The sequence below is a fragment of the Culex quinquefasciatus genome, chromosome 3 (genome assembly GCF_015732765.1).
Source record: "Culex quinquefasciatus strain JHB chromosome 3, VPISU_Cqui_1.0_pri_paternal, whole genome shotgun sequence".
Classification (NCBI taxonomy): domain Eukaryota; kingdom Metazoa; phylum Arthropoda; class Insecta; order Diptera; family Culicidae; genus Culex; species Culex quinquefasciatus.
In genome coordinates this window covers 62,845,105-62,862,429 of record NC_051863.1, presented here as the reverse complement: position 1 = coordinate 62,862,429, position 17,325 = coordinate 62,845,105, and the positions used below count along the sequence as shown (strand labels likewise).

Here is a 17,325-nt window from a genome sequence, read left to right as displayed (position 1 = left end):
TCGAGCACCCCTACAAACGTCAACACACTCTGCCGCCGCACCGACCAACAGACTTCAGTCATGCCGAACAACCCAATATTACGATGCGGTGCGACGACGACGGCTCCTCTCCTTCCAGCGGCTCTCAAACACACAATTTTTTCGGGCGTTGAGTGATGTGTGTTCCCTTTTTTTCTTTCTCGTGTCGCTCTCCCTCTCTCCCCCTAGCGTTTTTTCCAAACCACCACACGCTCACACTCTCCGTTCGCTCTCTCTCTCTCCAGCACTCACACCACCGAACAGCTCTCCCTGCTGCTGGTCGGGAGAGCAGCGAGCATAGCCTACTCCACCAGGCCTGCTTTAGAAATGTGTTACACAAAACGCACGCTTGCCAGTGTGCGTGCGCCGCCCGTATATACACACAGCAGCGCGGAGAGGCGCGCACGGGTGGTGGTGCGTGTGGCGCGCGTACACACCACACAGGCCCCGACACACAAGATTATAATGCTAAAAAGTTTGAGGACCAAAAACTTTTTCTAAAACCAGTCGAGTTTTTGCCTTGCGCTGATTAACACACATTTTTCACCGCGCGCGCGAGACTCTCGGAACGACGTCAAACGTCTGCCACTGACAGCCCGCGGGGTCGCACTTTTTCGGAGTTTCGGATTGTGATTTTGTTGCGCGGTTAGAACACGTTCTCGCGCGAGTAGAGGGTGCGCGCGAAGAACAATATGAGCGCGCGTGTGACAGTTTGAGGATTAACCGGCCTGCTTGGTTGTTTTTGTTCGTTGTGTGCGATCGTCAAGTGAATTTCTCGAAGAGCTTTCGGCGCCACTCGGAAGTGGTGATCCAAGTGTGCGGCGCGTGTGAAGATTTTGGATTTTTTTTGACGCGCTCGACTGCGCGCTCGAACCCGGAATAGAACAGCGGACCAGAAGGTTGCAAACCTTGCGCTCGCTACACCCGCGCACACAAATTCGGTTGTAGTACACCACACTCTTTTTTCATCGCTCGAGTCATCCGAGTGCTTTTCTGTTGTTATGCGAATAATTTTTTCGCTATATACCACATAAAAAAGACCCGTGTCCCTCCCCCGCCCTCCCGGGATCGAACCCACGATTCTCGGCTTGACTCGTCGTAAAATTCGTCGTACGTGAGAGCTTGCGGCGACCAACTTTTTTGAAACGCGATTTTTTTTTCGGGTTCTTTTCGGCTCTGTGTGTTGGAGAGTAGTCGGCAAACCAAAAAAAAAAAAGAGAACGAAGAGAAAAAAGATTCAGACATCCCACGGCGAAACGAAGCGAAAAAAAAGAAGGAAAATTCGCTCAGTGTGACGTGTACGTGTGACAGTGCATGTGTTTTTTGGGAGAAACGACAGAAAAGTAAAAAAAAAGTAAAAAAGAGGAAAGGTACGGTGTGTTCTCGAGAGGAAAAACGGTTCTCGGCGTAGAGACACACACACACCCACAAACACGGTTCGGTTTATCGACCGAAAGGAAAAATAAACAATTTGAAAAACTTCAAAGTGATAAGGCAGGAAGTAAACAGAGCGAGCGCGCCAGACTTGTCTACCCCCAATGCGGTGGTTGCCATATCGTAGCAAGCGTTGTTGATGAGGTTGCTGATCTGACAGCATCCTCACGGCCTAGTAGAGCTTCGGCAATCTGTCCTCCTTCTTTCCACCGCCCGCGTCCCGGACCGACTCCGGTAACGGCTCCAAAATTCTGTCCATACAACATCACCACCACCCCCACCATCCGCCAACCAGCGGCACCCTGGAGGGCAGAACGATCGAGTACCGGCCCGGTGGCGGGCTGGACTACCACAACTCCCCCCTCATGGCGGAAATCCCGACCGGGGACTACAGCCACCTGCACCGCTCGATCGACCAGCTGCGCTCGATGAACGAGCGTGGCGTCTTTGGCCAGCTGAACGCCCTGTCGGCGGCCAACTCGACCGATCTGAGGTCCGCCATCGTCCACGACTACAAACCGTACATCAGCGACCTGCACCGCCAGCAACAGCAACAACAGCAGCAGCAGCAACAACAACAGCAACACCAGCAACAGCAGCAGCAGCAATCTGACAGCAGGCTCGACTATGCCGCCGTTGTGCACAAGCAGGCGCTGGAGGAGCACGCGAGGGCGGCGGCGGCGGCCGCAGCCGCGGCCAACAACAACAATCAGGATCCGGCCGATTTGAGGCACGGTGGTGCCCTGCAGGACCAGGACCAGAAGCCGCAGCTGCACTACAGTGCACCATCGACGCCGCCGACGCCGCTGTCGATTACGGAAGCGCAGATGAACGAGAGCAAGGTAGGTGGAATCGTAGTGAGCGGGGGGGGGTGGAATGTTTCAGTGAAGGGAAACAAGGGCGTCTGTGATGGGGGGATCATAGTAATCGTGGATTTATTGAGTTATTACCGATTTGAAGCAAAAAATCAGCTCTGCATCGTGTTCTAACAGTGCTGATATAAAGCTTGTTTTGTTCTACGAGATATTTTGCCTTTAGTTATTTGGGAAAGTTTTGTGATCAGTTAAAAATAATGGATTGAAATTCCAAAAAGAGTCCACGTCGTTTACTTCTAAGCAGCAACAATAATATTTTTAAATGATTTAAATGATTTGATTACTAAGTGTAAACAGGGATGTCCAGAAAATGGAACTTCTTGTGTAAAGGAACAGCTTGTTTTATTTTTTATACCTTTGAATAACGTTTTATTTTATTCAGTAAAGATTATCGTACAAGATTAGCTTACAACTTTTCATGAACAAATCAAACCGCTTTTGAGTCTCCTACAAATGTATATACAAACAATTTTCAAACATTCCTAGATTGATTTTTCTTTCTCCATTATTTATAAATATGCAGATTTCTTAAAAAATACTGTCTGGTACAAATTCTGCATCAATAACTAGTTTTATCTATAATTTTTGATTTTTGGTCCTTAAAACTATGATCTATTTTACCATTATATTTAGGAAAGAGCCCCCTAGACATTTCAAAACGGAGATACCAATAAAGTAACAAAAAATTACAGCATTATCGCAGCTCAAAGAGTGAAATCTAAAACATTCTAAACTGAACTAACCAAAATAGAATATGGTACTACGCCAAGCCGGTGCTTTGACATTTTCAGTGCTGCTAGTTTCATAAAAGATGTGCAGAAAGTGGTGCCAGTTTGATTTTTTAAAATAATTATCATTTAGAAGTCTGTACATTTAGCCTGAAGAAACTGAAATTTACTAAGGCCGTTGCAAATATTTTCAAAGTTTATGTTTTTTGTATCGCTGTTAAAAAATTTATTTAATTTTTATTCATAACAAAATTATAAAAATCTTGTAACGATGTTTCAGAAACCAATCAACACTGATATTTAAGCCAACAATAAACAGACCAGAGACTTATGATTGGATTCGCCAACCAGAAAAAAACGGCCATTTTGAATGTTAGTTAGTTCGGCAAAAGCTCACAACAGGGGGTGGCGCTGTTTTGCCCAGGCTTGCCACAAATACAGATTTTTCAGCACAGGCCCGAAACACAAACGAATTTTTTTTTACAGTTAAAATAAATTTGAGCAGTTTTTGTTAAATTGGCCAAAAAGATAAACATTGTTAGAATCTTTTGGCATGTTCAGTTTTTGGTAAGAATATTATTCTTTAAAGTTATACTCGATTGAGTGTTTGGTATGTGCCAAAAAAATCTGTATTTGTGGCAAGCCTGGTTTTGACAGTTCTTCTGCGTTTTGAAATCTGTATGAAAAAGGTGATTCGAAGGTATAACTATCAGTCATCTTTTTACGACTCTTGAACAATTTGAATTTCGATTAGATCTGAAAAAACAATAAAACCTTAAGGTATTTGAACTTGTGTTTGTCTTGTTTGTAATTTTGAGAAACAAAAAAAATGTTTGAATCAAATCAAACACGTGCTCTAATTCAATTTTTTTCACAACATAATAAAATCATTCCTCCTCAAACCATCTTTTGCATCACAATCCAACATTCAAGCAGTTCCAACCCCCTCAGAAAACTCCGGTCACTCCGTCGTCCCTTTCGAATAGTTTCACTCCCTTCCCTTCAAAACTGGTGTATTTGTGAAACATCAACTTCCTAGCTTCCCTCCACAGCTGCTGCGCCAAGACGCTGTCCCACTGTCCTCGTGGTGGCCGAAAAGGAAGAAGCTTGCCAATTTGCATACATGCACCCCTCTCTAGGAGACTCGAGTCCTTCCAGCGAGTCCAAAAAGAGAGAGTTTTGTTCTTCTTGTTGTATTGTCGTCTACGAAGTACACGAACTCCTCTAGGGGTCTGTCCTCAACTGTCCGTCCTAAAAGGAACAAAAACAGCTTTTTCGTCCTTTTTTTCGAAAATGGTTTGTGAAGAAAATAAAAATTACCAGTAACAAGATCTTTCTAAGCAAAAATTGTGCAAACACTAAATTATGCGACAATTACTCAACAAGTGACAATTTCTCAACAAAAAATGTGTAAATAAACTTTACAAAACCAAGAACCTGACCTAAGATCAGGGCGGAAGCAACCAAAGGAAGTTGATAACGACGACGACAATGATGATCTCCTCAAATGAATGAAAACGATTTTAATGGGCTCGCTCTAACACGAGTCGATTTTTTTGAAACTTTTTTTTCAGCGGCAAAATCCATGCTTATCAAGTGTGCAAATTATTTCTTTTCCGCTGAAATTTAATGCCAGCTTAAAGTGCAACTTTGAATTGGTTCAATTCACTTCGAGAGCTATCAATTTCACAATTTTTGGAAATGAGGAAGAGAGTGCTATCAGGAAATGGAACAAGGCATGATTTATTGCTTTCGGTTGATTAGACCGTTTGAAATGTTTGTTTTGGTTTTGAATTGCCGACTTGCTTTTCGTCACTGTCAAAGGCTGCTCTGATCATGTCATAATTTTATTAAAAAGTGGCCAGCCGCACTGCGCGTTAGATTTATCGCAGCGATGATTCGTTGAAGTCCGAAGTAAAAACTGAGCTGTTCTGAAGATATTTGTCAACAAAACTCTCAAAATTGACATTCCTTTTGAAGATTTTGTTTCCAAAAATGTTCTATTTATCGCTCATCACCAAGTGACATCTAGCTAATTAAGTTGTCCTTTGCTCAAATTCCAGCGACTCCGGCGTTGTTCTCCCATCAAACCTATCCCAAAAGGTCCGTTATTCTTCGAAAAACGAAATCATAAATCCCTCATCTCTGTGCGTTCTGGACGCTGCTGGACATAAAGAATAAGAAAGACGTTGCATAATCCGATCCCAACCTAATCCCTAAAGCCTCAAAATCCATCCCTCAAAAATTCCCACACACTTTTTCGAAACGTCACTACAATCGGTAGCGTGACAGTAGGCGCTGCCTCTGTCATTTCGCTTTCCTACTCCTCGAGAAACCGCCCTGATAAGATAGCGATCGCTGAACACAAGCTGCTACCCCGAGATCGACCAAAGTGCAAAAAAGTGTACCAACTCGAACCTGACAGATCGTCCATCGATAGCGCCACGCCACGCGGTTTTCGGGGGGTTGACACATGATTTACGGCCCTGTCCGGAGGAGCTTCCGGTTAATTACGTTAAAAGCCGCCTGATGGCGCGCAAATCACACGAAACTTCCATTATCCTTTATTCCTTGAAACCGTTTGCCGAAGTTGTTCTGGAAAGTGGCCAACTGCGGTGGTCGCGGTCGGAGAAAGTTTCTCGGCATTCACCTGTTGTTGTCGTCGTCGTCCTCGCTGAAGAGGACTTGGAGAACGAAAAGTGAAATTTGAGGCTAATTTGGCTAATAAGTTCGGTTGAGGACAGCGCTAATCCGCGATTCTGCACTGATAACTGTCACGAACCCCTCAAAAATCGCCTGCCAGTAGGCAGTGCGCGACAATTCGCACCCAAAAAAAGAACCATTCTTACACATCGCTAGCGCAACCGTTCTCACCTGTTGGCGGGGACCCTCATAGTTCTAATCCCCCCTCGCCTGGCGGTGAGAAAAAAAAACTCGCACCCAGGGGTAACACAAAGCAAAAAAAAACAGTGCTCTTTCAAGCTTTTCAATTTAATTAATTCATCAACAACACTACAACGAGCGCGCTTCGTTGTACGACTTGGAAGGTCGCTCAACTGAATTATGCTGCGCTGAGCTGGTTTTGCGCGACTACCTCAAAGGGGGGTTCGCTGCCTGCTCAGCTCAGCTCCGATGAGCCGCGCAATGTGCTGTAATTATTGGAATTGGATTAAGGGTCCGGGCTAGGGTGGCAGTCAGAGACAAATTTATCGTCAAAACGATAAATTTTGAAATTGTTACCTTCGAGATTTCTTCAAGTGAGCCGAAACGTCAAAAATCTTGAATTCTTTTTTCAAACAAATTTTTAAGTCTATTTGTCTGTGAAAAAGTGCGTCTTACGGCGGCGGCGTCAGCCGCAACGACGCCGGTGAAAAGCGCCATGTTGCGGGAAAACTTGGAGCTAGTGCATTGTTTTGGCGTCTCCCACCCACATCTTGCACAGTTTTTCATGTACTTTTGCACACGATAGTGTGCAGTGGTGTTTGTAGGAGAAAATTTGCATTTTCTTTTGCCAATAGTGCGAAAATACTAGGAGAAAAAGTGCACACAGTCTAGCCAAGGGTTTCCCTCCCTGAAACAGCGCTGTGGAATGTGGTCACATAGAAAGGTTGCAATTTTGTTTTACTAAAAATTGAAATTTCTATTTTTTTTTCTGAAGAAAAACATTTTTCTATTTTTGAGGCAGTTTCATTGTAAAAATCGGACTTACAGTTTTTCAATATTCTATCAATATTTGAAAATGAGATCAAAAATATTAGGAAAATATTTAATTTATAAACTTCGGATGAAGGAGTCCACAGTAAAATTTATCATTTAACTCATTTTGTAAGCTTTGGCCTTCCAAAAACTGATTTATAATTTTAATGTTGGAAAACGGCTGACAAAAGCAGTTTTTTTTAATTGGCAAAACGTTTTTTTTTTTCAAAAAAAAGGTTGATTTTGTACCTTTAAACTTTATTTTTACAAGATTGATCTCAGTTGAAAGGATTCTCAAATCTCTAAATTGCAATTGTAACATGTTGGAGCGGAACTTTTAACTTAAAATAAACACACTAGTTTAATTTAAAAATAGTACATATTTGTTTCTATGAAATATGTTTAAATATGCTGCAATAATATGTTTTAAATAACTCGATAAATAATTGTTTAAAGACTGGTTCAATTTTTTAAAGATTTTGTATCAAATTTGGCCCGAAAAAAACAGGAGGGCAAAGAAAATTTAAAAAACTTCAATATTTCACTGACAATTTAAGTGCAATTTAAAATGCATTCCCCTGCATTTAGAATCATTTTTAGCATGTTTGGGTTGATATTAATATCTTTAAATTTTTTGAAAATTTTCGATGTTTATTATCGCTAAAATTTTTGTTTTCGTCAAATTTTACATTTTTTGAAAACTAATGATTGCAAAACAACTGAACTAGTGTCAAATGCATTTTAAAAAATCTTTTGGCTTGTTATTTCAATATTTATATTTTTTTTTATTTTTGGTTTAACACAATCTTATGGAAAATTGAGGAGCGGCCGTGGCTGACTGGTTACGGTGTTCGCTTTGTAAGCGAATGGTCCTGGGTTCGATTCCCATCTGCTCCCAACGAGAAAGTATAGGAAATATAAATTTTGAAACTCTGAACATGTACGAAAAATCAAAGTCGCTCGAGTCGGGGTTCGATCCCCCGTCCTTTGGATTGGTAAGCAAAAATGCTAACCACTAGGCCATCGCGACTTGGTGATCTATGACTGGAATTAGGAATACTGTTACCACCATCAACTATATACGCGCTGGGTCCTTGTCCATTTGACAAGGGTTCGGAAGTTCTAAATAACGTTTGAATCCGATTGGTCCAAACGTTCTTCAGGGCGGGGCTTGTCGACAAAGCTGAAGTACCTCGCGCTCGGCTAGCCAGCGTAGAAATGGGTCACCGAAGCTCGGCAGAGCTAACACCTTCCAAATGCCTATGCGAGTTATTTGCATGTATAGAATGAGAGCTAAAAATACATGGAAACAACTCAATTTGTAAGAAGCGACCGCGTGGTCCCGTTTGGTTGGTTGCACACACACACACAACACAATCTTATGGAAAATTGGACGAGCTTTCCGGTAAAAATATTTTCGAGACTGAAAAATCTAGTCTGTCGTATAGAAATTGGCAAAAACTATCAAAACCCTATTTTTTAACATTTTTATTTTTAAAATTTTTGTAACTTCATAAGGATTGGACTTAGGACAGTGCTCAACATGGAGACTTTATGTAAAATTGTTTGGAAAATTGAGAGTACTTTTCAAAAAAAAATCAGTAAATGGTTTTTGTTTTTTTTTTTTTTTTGAGAATTTCTCCATCCTGCATTTTTTGTGAGTCTTTTTGTAACATTTTTGGCTTTTTTCACAAAAAAAAAATTAACGAAAAAAATCGTCCTGCCTTCGAATTTGACTTTTAAACTTAAAAATACAAAAATCTCATAAAAGTGGAGTGTTTTTTTGTTTCGGTGTATTTTTTTTTTCGGAAAGCCCGTCAAATTTCCTACAAGTTTGTCTCTGACACACTTTTCTATACGATGCAACGGCTTCGAGATACAGCGATATTTAAATTACGAAATTACGAAAGCATCGTAAACCGGGGTGACTTTGATAGGATGTCAATTAATTTTTGGAATATTTCCCAACTGGAAAAGTTTTTCTCAAGATTATTTTTTCTAAAACATGTACTATTTCTGAACAAAAGTTTTTTTCTATAATAATTAGAAAAAATAGTTACGTTAAAAATTCTCATTTTAAATTCCGGGATGACTTTGATAGTAATAGTTTTTCTTGGTAAAATCAGATTAAAGGTGTTCAAACTTTATATTTACGTTAAATGTGCCATCACTAAGGTTGCTGATATACAGCAATTCCCCATGAAAACAGCATGATTCGAAAAAAAAGTTCTCCGATCGGGCTCAACATTTTTCTGGGGGATCCTTGGCCGACATAATTAGACCCGTATTTTTTTGTTTGGCCATTAGGGTGACCTAAATGGCAATTTTCGTCGATTTTCTCAAAAACCACTTTTTTCAATAAAATCGTATCTCCGCGCCATTTCATCCGATTTTAGCTGTCTTAGACGCAAAAGAAAGGTGATTAACTTGACTATTTAGGAAAAATAGTAAGAAGTTTCAAAAATCTAGCTTAACATATGAAAAGGTCGTATGAAAACTTAAAATGCTGTTTTGAAGGTCTGGGGACCAAAAAGCCTATGTCTGAAAATATTTTTATCGGATTCCTCGGAAAATTTCACATAACATATCAAAAAAATTGTGAAGTTATGTTTTTGATACTCTGAGTTTTTCGACGCGCCACGCGCAAAATGGGAAAATGACGAAAACGGGAAAAAACGACTTTTTTCACTAAAACTGCGATAACTTGATGATGATTAACTTGCAGTTTTTATTTTCAAAAAAACGTATCTCAGAGTATCGAAAACATAGCTTCACCATTTTTTGATATGTTATGTGAAATTTTCCGAGGAATCCGATAAAAATATTTTCAGACATAGGCTCTTTGGTCCCAAGAACTTCAAAACAGCATATAAAGTTTTCATACGACCTTTTCAAATGTTAAGCTAGATTTTTGAAACTTCTTACTATTTTTCCTAAATAGTCAAGTTAATCACCTTTCTTTTGCATCTAAGACAGCTAAAATCGGATGAAATGGCGCGGAGATATGATTTTTAGAAAAAAGTGGTTTTTGCGAAAATCGACGAAAATTGCCATTTTTCGGACCACCCTAACACGGCGTAGGTCACCCTAATGGCCAAACAAAAAAATACGGGTCTAATTATGTCGGCCAAGGATCCCCCAGAAAAATGTTGAACCCGATCGGAGAACTTTTTTTTCGAATCATGCTGTTTTCGTGGGGAATTGCTGTATAGTTTTTAAGAAAAACGATGTTTTTATTTAGTTAACTAAGTTTATAAGCTTTTTTGCAAAATTCATATCAATTTTAGCTAAAAATGTTAAATTGTCTAAATTTTGCCTGAAAAAAAAATATTATTTAATATTAACAAAATTATTTGACCTTCTCCTAGTGGAAAATTTCCAACAAATCCGAAAATGCGTTCCATTTTCCGATTTAAAATCATGCCTTTTATAAAAAAATCTTATTAATAGTTAACTAACATTTTAAACCATGGGTGCCCAACCTTTTGACCCTGCGGGCCAGATCTAATTTTTCTAAAGCAGTTGCGGGCCGGATCTAATATTTGATAAAACTGGAAAAAGTAAATCTTTTTATAAAATTATTTTCATAAGGTTCTATTGAAATAAACAAAAAAATTCACTTGTGTTGCAAATATGATTAATATATCGTGAATTTAAATTGGGAAAAAAAGAAAATTTCAATGAATTAAATTTATTTTAATTTTATTTTGTTTAAAATATAATTGTAATTGTTTTTGTCGATTCCAATCAAATACCCTGATATCATTTAGTTAAAAAAGTTCAAATTTCATTGGCAAGTTTTTTTAAGCATAATTTCCTTAACACAACAATTAAAATAAATCAACGAGGCATGATAAAATTTAATGAAACGAAATTTGGATTCAAATCTTCATTATAAAAAAAAACACAATTTGCATTGTTATGACCTTTACTCAAATATTTTACAAAATATTTTAAATTATTTTAAACACACAAAACAATTAAAAAGTGTGCAATTTATGTTTAATAGTTTCCAATTCGTTATTCTTCAAACATCTTGAAATTATTTTTTGCTTACTGATTTATAAAAAAAACTATTAAAATCAAGTTCCTCAAAGAAGTATAGTAAACATACAAACAGTAAACACAGTAAAAACTGAAAATTAAATCCATGTGTTTTCATATATTTAACTTTTTGCGAAATGGATAATTTTGTTTTCTTGCACAATTTTTCAGTTTAATAATTGATGCTGAAACTATCAATAAAGAAATCATGAGAATTAAATTCAAACATAGAGAATATTTGAATATGAAACAAAAAAAAACATTTAAAAAAATATACAAAGACAAAAACCGAATAATACGTTGAATTAGCAACATTTTATAGCAAAAGCAAATAAAAAAAAAACAAAATGCTTCTAATTAAATTATTGTTATTGCTGTAAAATTTTGATCTCAAATTTAGCCTGTTATTTAGACACTCAATTTATTTATATGAACAGCCTTAGGGGCCGGTCATAGGACTATTTTGAAAAACCGTCGCGGGCCGGATGAAATGGCTTGACGGGCCGGATCCGGCCCGCGGGCCGTACGTTGGGCAGGCCTGTTTTAAACTTTTCAATTTGTTATGAAAAGTTCTTCTTGATGTACTTTGAGTACTTCTCTACCATGGTCAGTATGGTTCCAAACCATTCCGTACGTATTTAATTCGTACTCATCATTTTGCGGAAAAATCTCAAACCTATCAAAGTCACCTCGGCTATCAAAGTCACCCCGTTTTACGGCACCTAAAAAATTCCTGTTTTGGGCTGGAATTGCTCGATACAGAAATAATTTGTGTAATTATAAAAAAGGCATTTTCGCTACCAAATCTGAGAAAAAAAATGTTTTTGAATTACTTTTACTGCGATTCGCAAATATTTTATTACATTTTGATGAAAAATTATTAATTCATATAATAACCAAAGGATTGTTTTATCGAATTTGAAATGTGACTTATGATTAAAAAGGAATCTAAAAAATTAATGAAGATTGCATTACATATTTTAAACTGATTGAAAAAGGAATTAGAGTAAAATTTAATAGTTTTATTGATTTTTAATTAGATTATTGGTGAAGTGCTGTTTATAGAAATTTAATTCAAAATTAAAAAAAAAAGCAATGCAACATATTTTTTTCGCTTCAACCATCAACCTTATTGATAAGGTTAGGTTTTGATCTCCCTAAGTTTAGCTTTGACAAAATATTTCATGTCAGAATTGTCGTACAAGTAGACCATCAACTTTTGCACAGAATGCCATTATGTTTCCAGTGGATTACCATCATCATAAATAACGCGCAAATTTAATAGTTAATAAAAATTCAAAACATACATTTTATGACCGTATAATCCACCTTCTGACCTTGCGGTCGCGAACTTCCGCACCCAAGTGGGCGGGGTCCCTTAAGCTACGTGACCAGCTATAGTGACGAGCTCAGCTCAAATGGGGGGGGGGGGTCAAATGCACTTTACGCACGCACCAGACAGCTGGTCTACACCTCGACAGCGCCTTATGAACACCTGAAAGAAACATGAAAGCTGACTGTTGAGTTGAGTTTTCCATTTTTATTAATTGCCCACTAGTTAGTCTCACTAGCCGCGTAGTTCTCACTCTTTCTAGCTTTCTTGGCGCGAGAGATGGATGCACTTTAAGGTGCATCCACTGCCAACCCAGGAGTGCCCGTTTGTATTTGTTGTACACTCGTGTGTAATTAGCATATTTTAAAACTTAATTGCATCTAATTAGCGCCACCCACTTTAGGCCGTGCACCACCCCATCGACTAGTGGGTGGCGAACGAAAAAGGGGGAGGATCCACAATCGACCTCCCCGCAGCCAATCGGTAGCCACCAATACTAGTTGGGAAGGGGGGAGGGTGCCGTCTTGGTTCGATACCCCCTCCCTCCTCTTCAAACAACAACCACCTCTTAACCAACTCTCTCTCCCTCTCTCGTGGCAATCAACTTTCGCCAATGTGCGTGTTACTAGTGGCTCGCGCGTGTACGTGTGCCAGCACACACCACACCTTCTCCTCCCCCCCCCCTCCCGCTCCCCAAAAGAGCAGCAGCAACATGCATGCGAAAAAAAAACACACAGAAAGAAATTGGTGAATTAATTAGCTTAGGTGAAATCGCGCGAGCCAACGAATGAGAAGAGAGCACCGGGTCTTCTTTCACAGGCGATAGTTTGCAACTCAGGGTGAGTGTGCGGATTAAGGAGGGGGGAGGGTGGCACCACGTGTTGGACGTGGCCACCCGATTGGAGCGAGTGAGTTAAAGGGGGAGGTTTTATGCTCCCCACCAAACGTGATTTGATTTGTATGGTTGAGGAAGGAATTTCCTTGAAAAAAACACTGTTATTATTGGGGATTCCTTACTATTGAAGGAAATTTTATGTTCAGAATTTTTCATTACTAATCTCAGAATATTTTGTTCACATACGCAGAAAAATAAAACATATTTGAATCAACAAAACGTTTTGTTGATTTGAAAATCAAGATTTTCGTTGAATCAACACTAAACGTTAAAGCAACTTTTTCAAAACAATTTTTTTTTTGTCAAATTGAGAAAATTAAGGTTTGTTCCAACGCAAAATCGGTGTTGATTATATTCAACAAAAATTTTGTTGAAGCAAACCTTGTACAGGCTGATTCTACAAAATATTTTTCTGCGTGCAACTATGATAATTAATACCAAATGAAAAAAGCCACAGACAAGCATACGTAAATCTCTTTTAAATTTCATCAATCAACATTTTAGCGGTCAATTTGAATTACTATAAACTCATCATAGCATTTTTTTTATTCGTCACGACTTCTATACAAAGTATGTATGTAAAAAAAAGTTAGCTCGAAAACTGTATTTTATATGGAAATTTTCAGAAAAGTGAAGATTTGACATTTTTTAGGGCAATTTTCATAGGTTTTTTTTCTGAAGGGTTGTTTTAACATGCCAAACTGAACTAAAAACCCGGAAAATGGTTTTCTGAAAATGTCTACATAAAATTCGGTGTTCTTGCTACCTATTTTCTGACGGCTCGGGTTATGCCTTACCTTGTTAAATCTACATGCCTTGGCTCGATTAACTTTTTTGACAGTTGCAAAAAACTTTCATACTCTTCGAGTGTTGCGTACGTTCACAAATAGATGGCTCTTATTTAGATGTGATCGATGGATTTTGAAACTAAAATCTTCAATGATTTTCGTCTTTTTGGCTGTACTCAAACTTTTCTATACTTACTTCTGATTCTCGCCAGAAACAGAAAACTATTGTTCAGCCGATTTTTTTCCATTATTTGAAAAATACTACTGTCGAAGCATTTGTCTTCATAATTCCATATTACTTTTTCTACTGACAGTGTGGAACAACATTGAAGATTGGAATTTTCACGGTAGTTTCAATGATTTGAATATAACATTAGGATTTACTAAACATCAAAAAACAATTTGATTTATTTAAATTTATTAGTCGACTTAAACTTAAATTTTTATCATTGCAATTTATGTGTACCATTAACCGGGGTGACTTTGATAGGATTTCAATTTGTTTTTGGAATATTTTCCAACAGGTAAGGTTTGACTCAAGATTATTATTTTTAAAACATGTACTGGGGTAGGCCAAATAAAGTCCATGCACTATTTTGGAAAAAAAGTGTTTTTCAATAGTGTTAAGAAAAATAGTTACGTTAAAAATTCTTATTTTAAATTCCGGAGTGACTTTGAAGTCATAGTTTTTGTTGTTAAAATCATATTTAAGATCTTCAAACTTTATTTGTACATTAAATGTACCATCACTGAAGTTGCTGATATTGGTTTTAAGAATAAAAAATCAATGTTTTTATTTAGTTAAGCTTTTTTAACAAAATAAATATAATTTTTTGGTAAAATTGTTAGAAAGTCGGAAGTTTGCCTGAAATTTGTTAAAACTGGTTTGTTTATAAAATTATCGATTTATATTGCATTTTATACTGAATTCGAAGCACTAATCACAAGTTTTCACATTTTACATGAAATTTTTTCAACTGAAATTGCCTATAATTTGGAGATTTGTTTAAATTTGTGTTTCAAAAACACATATCATTTATTATTAACAAACTTATTTTACCTTCTCCTAGTTAAAAAATGTCCAAAGAATCCGAAAATGCATTATGTTTTCCGATTCAAAATCATATTAATTGAAAAAATCATGACACTTTGAGAAGTTTAATATAACGGCTTTCATCAACATTTTCTTTAGTGTAGTTATCTAACTTTTTAAAATTTTATGAAAAGTTCTTTTTGAGGCTTTTTGAACACTTCTCTTCCACGGTCAAATTATTCTAAACAATTCCGTAGGTATTTTAATTGTACTCTTCAAAAACTCTTTGCGGAAAAATCGCAAACCTATCAAAGTCACCCCGGCTATCAAAGTCACCCCGTTTTACGGTATCAAAGTTTTTTGTTTTGTTTTCCATTCGGTCATTGCAAATTTTCCACTAATTGATTCGATAACAATATTATTGATAAAAACGTACATTTCTTGTAAATTGTAAATTTTATTCTCTTCAAACTTTATTGTATAACGTTTGATTCTCTATTTTAAATTTAAACTTGTAAAAAAAAAATATTTTGAGACCACTGATGAAAAAAAGTCAGAAAACCTGAGGAAAAAAAATACCATATAATTCTTTAATATTTTTCGTATTTTCGGTATAAGCCCACTAAAATTTAAAAACTGAGCTTAACATTTTCAAACAAGTTTTTTTTTCGGTGTTGTTTTAATACATGAATACTTTTGTGAATTATAATGAATATTTAATCTGGATAAAAAATAATTAATTCAAGATTCTGTTTCTTTCAAAATCATTGTTCATTTTTCTATTAACTACATTTTTACCACCAGATTGTATTCATCATTTTTTTTTTCAATTTTAAACACCGCAGTGATTTTACAGTTTATTTACCTTGTCAATTATTCACAAATATTTGAAACAATTTTATGAATTGACAATTATTTTAAACTTCAAAACAGTCTTATAATTTTTAATTGAAGCCCAATTAAAAATAATGTAAATTTGGAAGCTGTAATTTGGTGATGTAATTTTACCTCAATTTAGACAGAAAAAGTGTCATTACATCAAAAAGAGGTAAAATTACACATTTCCAGAGGTAAAATTACACATTTTTTGTGACATAAAATATGTATTATTTCAGTAGTGACCACCAGATTGAGCTAGTTGCCATTTTTTTACTAATTGTTGTATTTTGTTCAATGTTTTACGTCTGTTTGTCTGTGATTAGGGGAGAGAGGGGTGACTTGATCCCCTTTTTTTGTATCGCACATAACTCTGTCAATTTCTCTCAAAACTATGAACTTTTTGCATGAATTGAAAGCTTAAACATTCAACTATGTTTGGCTGATAAGGGTATTCCATCAGATAAACTCTTCGAATCATGCCAAGCGTTTTAAAAAAATATTTTAAAACGGTATTTTCAAAATGTTGGGGGTAATTTGATCCCCCTTTCAACATTTTTAAGAAATCTTAAGCAAAATGTTTCTTATTCATCCAAACTGTTAATTTTCTATAAGTTACAGCAATTTCACATTAAACTTGTACGTTTATGTTCAAAATATAACAAGTTTAGCATGCAAAATATTTAAAAACTTAAAATTTTCTGTTTTAGACCAAAATTTGCATGGTTCAAACTGCAATAAGTTATGTACAACTATACTAAAGGAAACTATGTACGAAAACCCAGCCCAATTATTTAATCTTGAGGCTGATTCCAGTGACTGTAAAAATGCAGGGATCGAGTCTCCCTAAACGCACTTTTTTAAACAATTGATAGTAAAAATAGTATGACGATAAATTTAACGTCAAATGCGTAAGGGTTTCGGAGTTGATATGTTTATCAAACAATTCATGTACAAAAAATATTTTTTTGAATAATTTTTTAGTGTTTTCTATACTTATCAAAACAAAGAAAAAATATCTCTTGGAAGTTTTTTGCAGCACTTTTTAGATATATGTGTGTAACTCAATCTAAACATTTTTTTTTTTCTTTGTTTTCTACAATGAGTTTTAGTCAATTTCGCACAACTTTCCAGAACAAAGCTAATTGTTTTACCCACATGCTGACGAGAGACAGGCTTGGGATCAAGTGTACCCGGGGATCAAGTCTCCCCACTCTCCCCTAAATCACGCAAATAAAAAATCGATTTTTCATGATTCTATTATCGATTATCATGTTGAATAATCGAGTCTGGACTGTAATTAGGAAATTCAATTGACAAATTATTTTAAAAGTTATAAAATTCATACTTTTCTTGACTATGTCAAAGGTTCAGTCCACTCGTCTCAAAAAAATTATTTGGTAAACATAATTGTTATTCATAGTGTGCATCGATTTTTTTTTATATTTTTGTTTGCAGTGAACAATTTTTTTGCAGCATTCGAGGTCGACATCTTTTTACAATATTTACGCATAATCAGCATAAAACATGTAAATTTATTACAAACCGATTGTATACACAAATAATAACCCACTTCAAATCGGAACAATGTTCGTCCAGACCACC

At 36.6% G+C, this 17,325-nt stretch overlaps 2 protein-coding genes across 2 annotated transcripts in view; one reads left to right on the top strand and one right to left on the bottom strand.

The window, feature by feature from the left end:
* LOC6048064 overlaps positions 1-17,325 on the bottom strand; it is a 381,930-nt gene that overhangs the window by 298,496 nt on the left and 66,109 nt on the right. The window lies entirely within an intron of this gene.
* LOC6046833 (zinc finger protein squeeze) overlaps positions 523-17,325 on the top strand; it is a 49,894-nt gene continuing 33,091 nt past the window's right edge. The window contains exon 1 of the mRNA XM_038260019.1: positions 523-2,294. Within this exon, the coding sequence (XP_038115947.1) occupies positions 1,818-2,294 (477 nt within the window). The 5' untranslated portion in view covers positions 523-1,817. The remainder of the gene's footprint in view (positions 2,295-17,325) is intronic.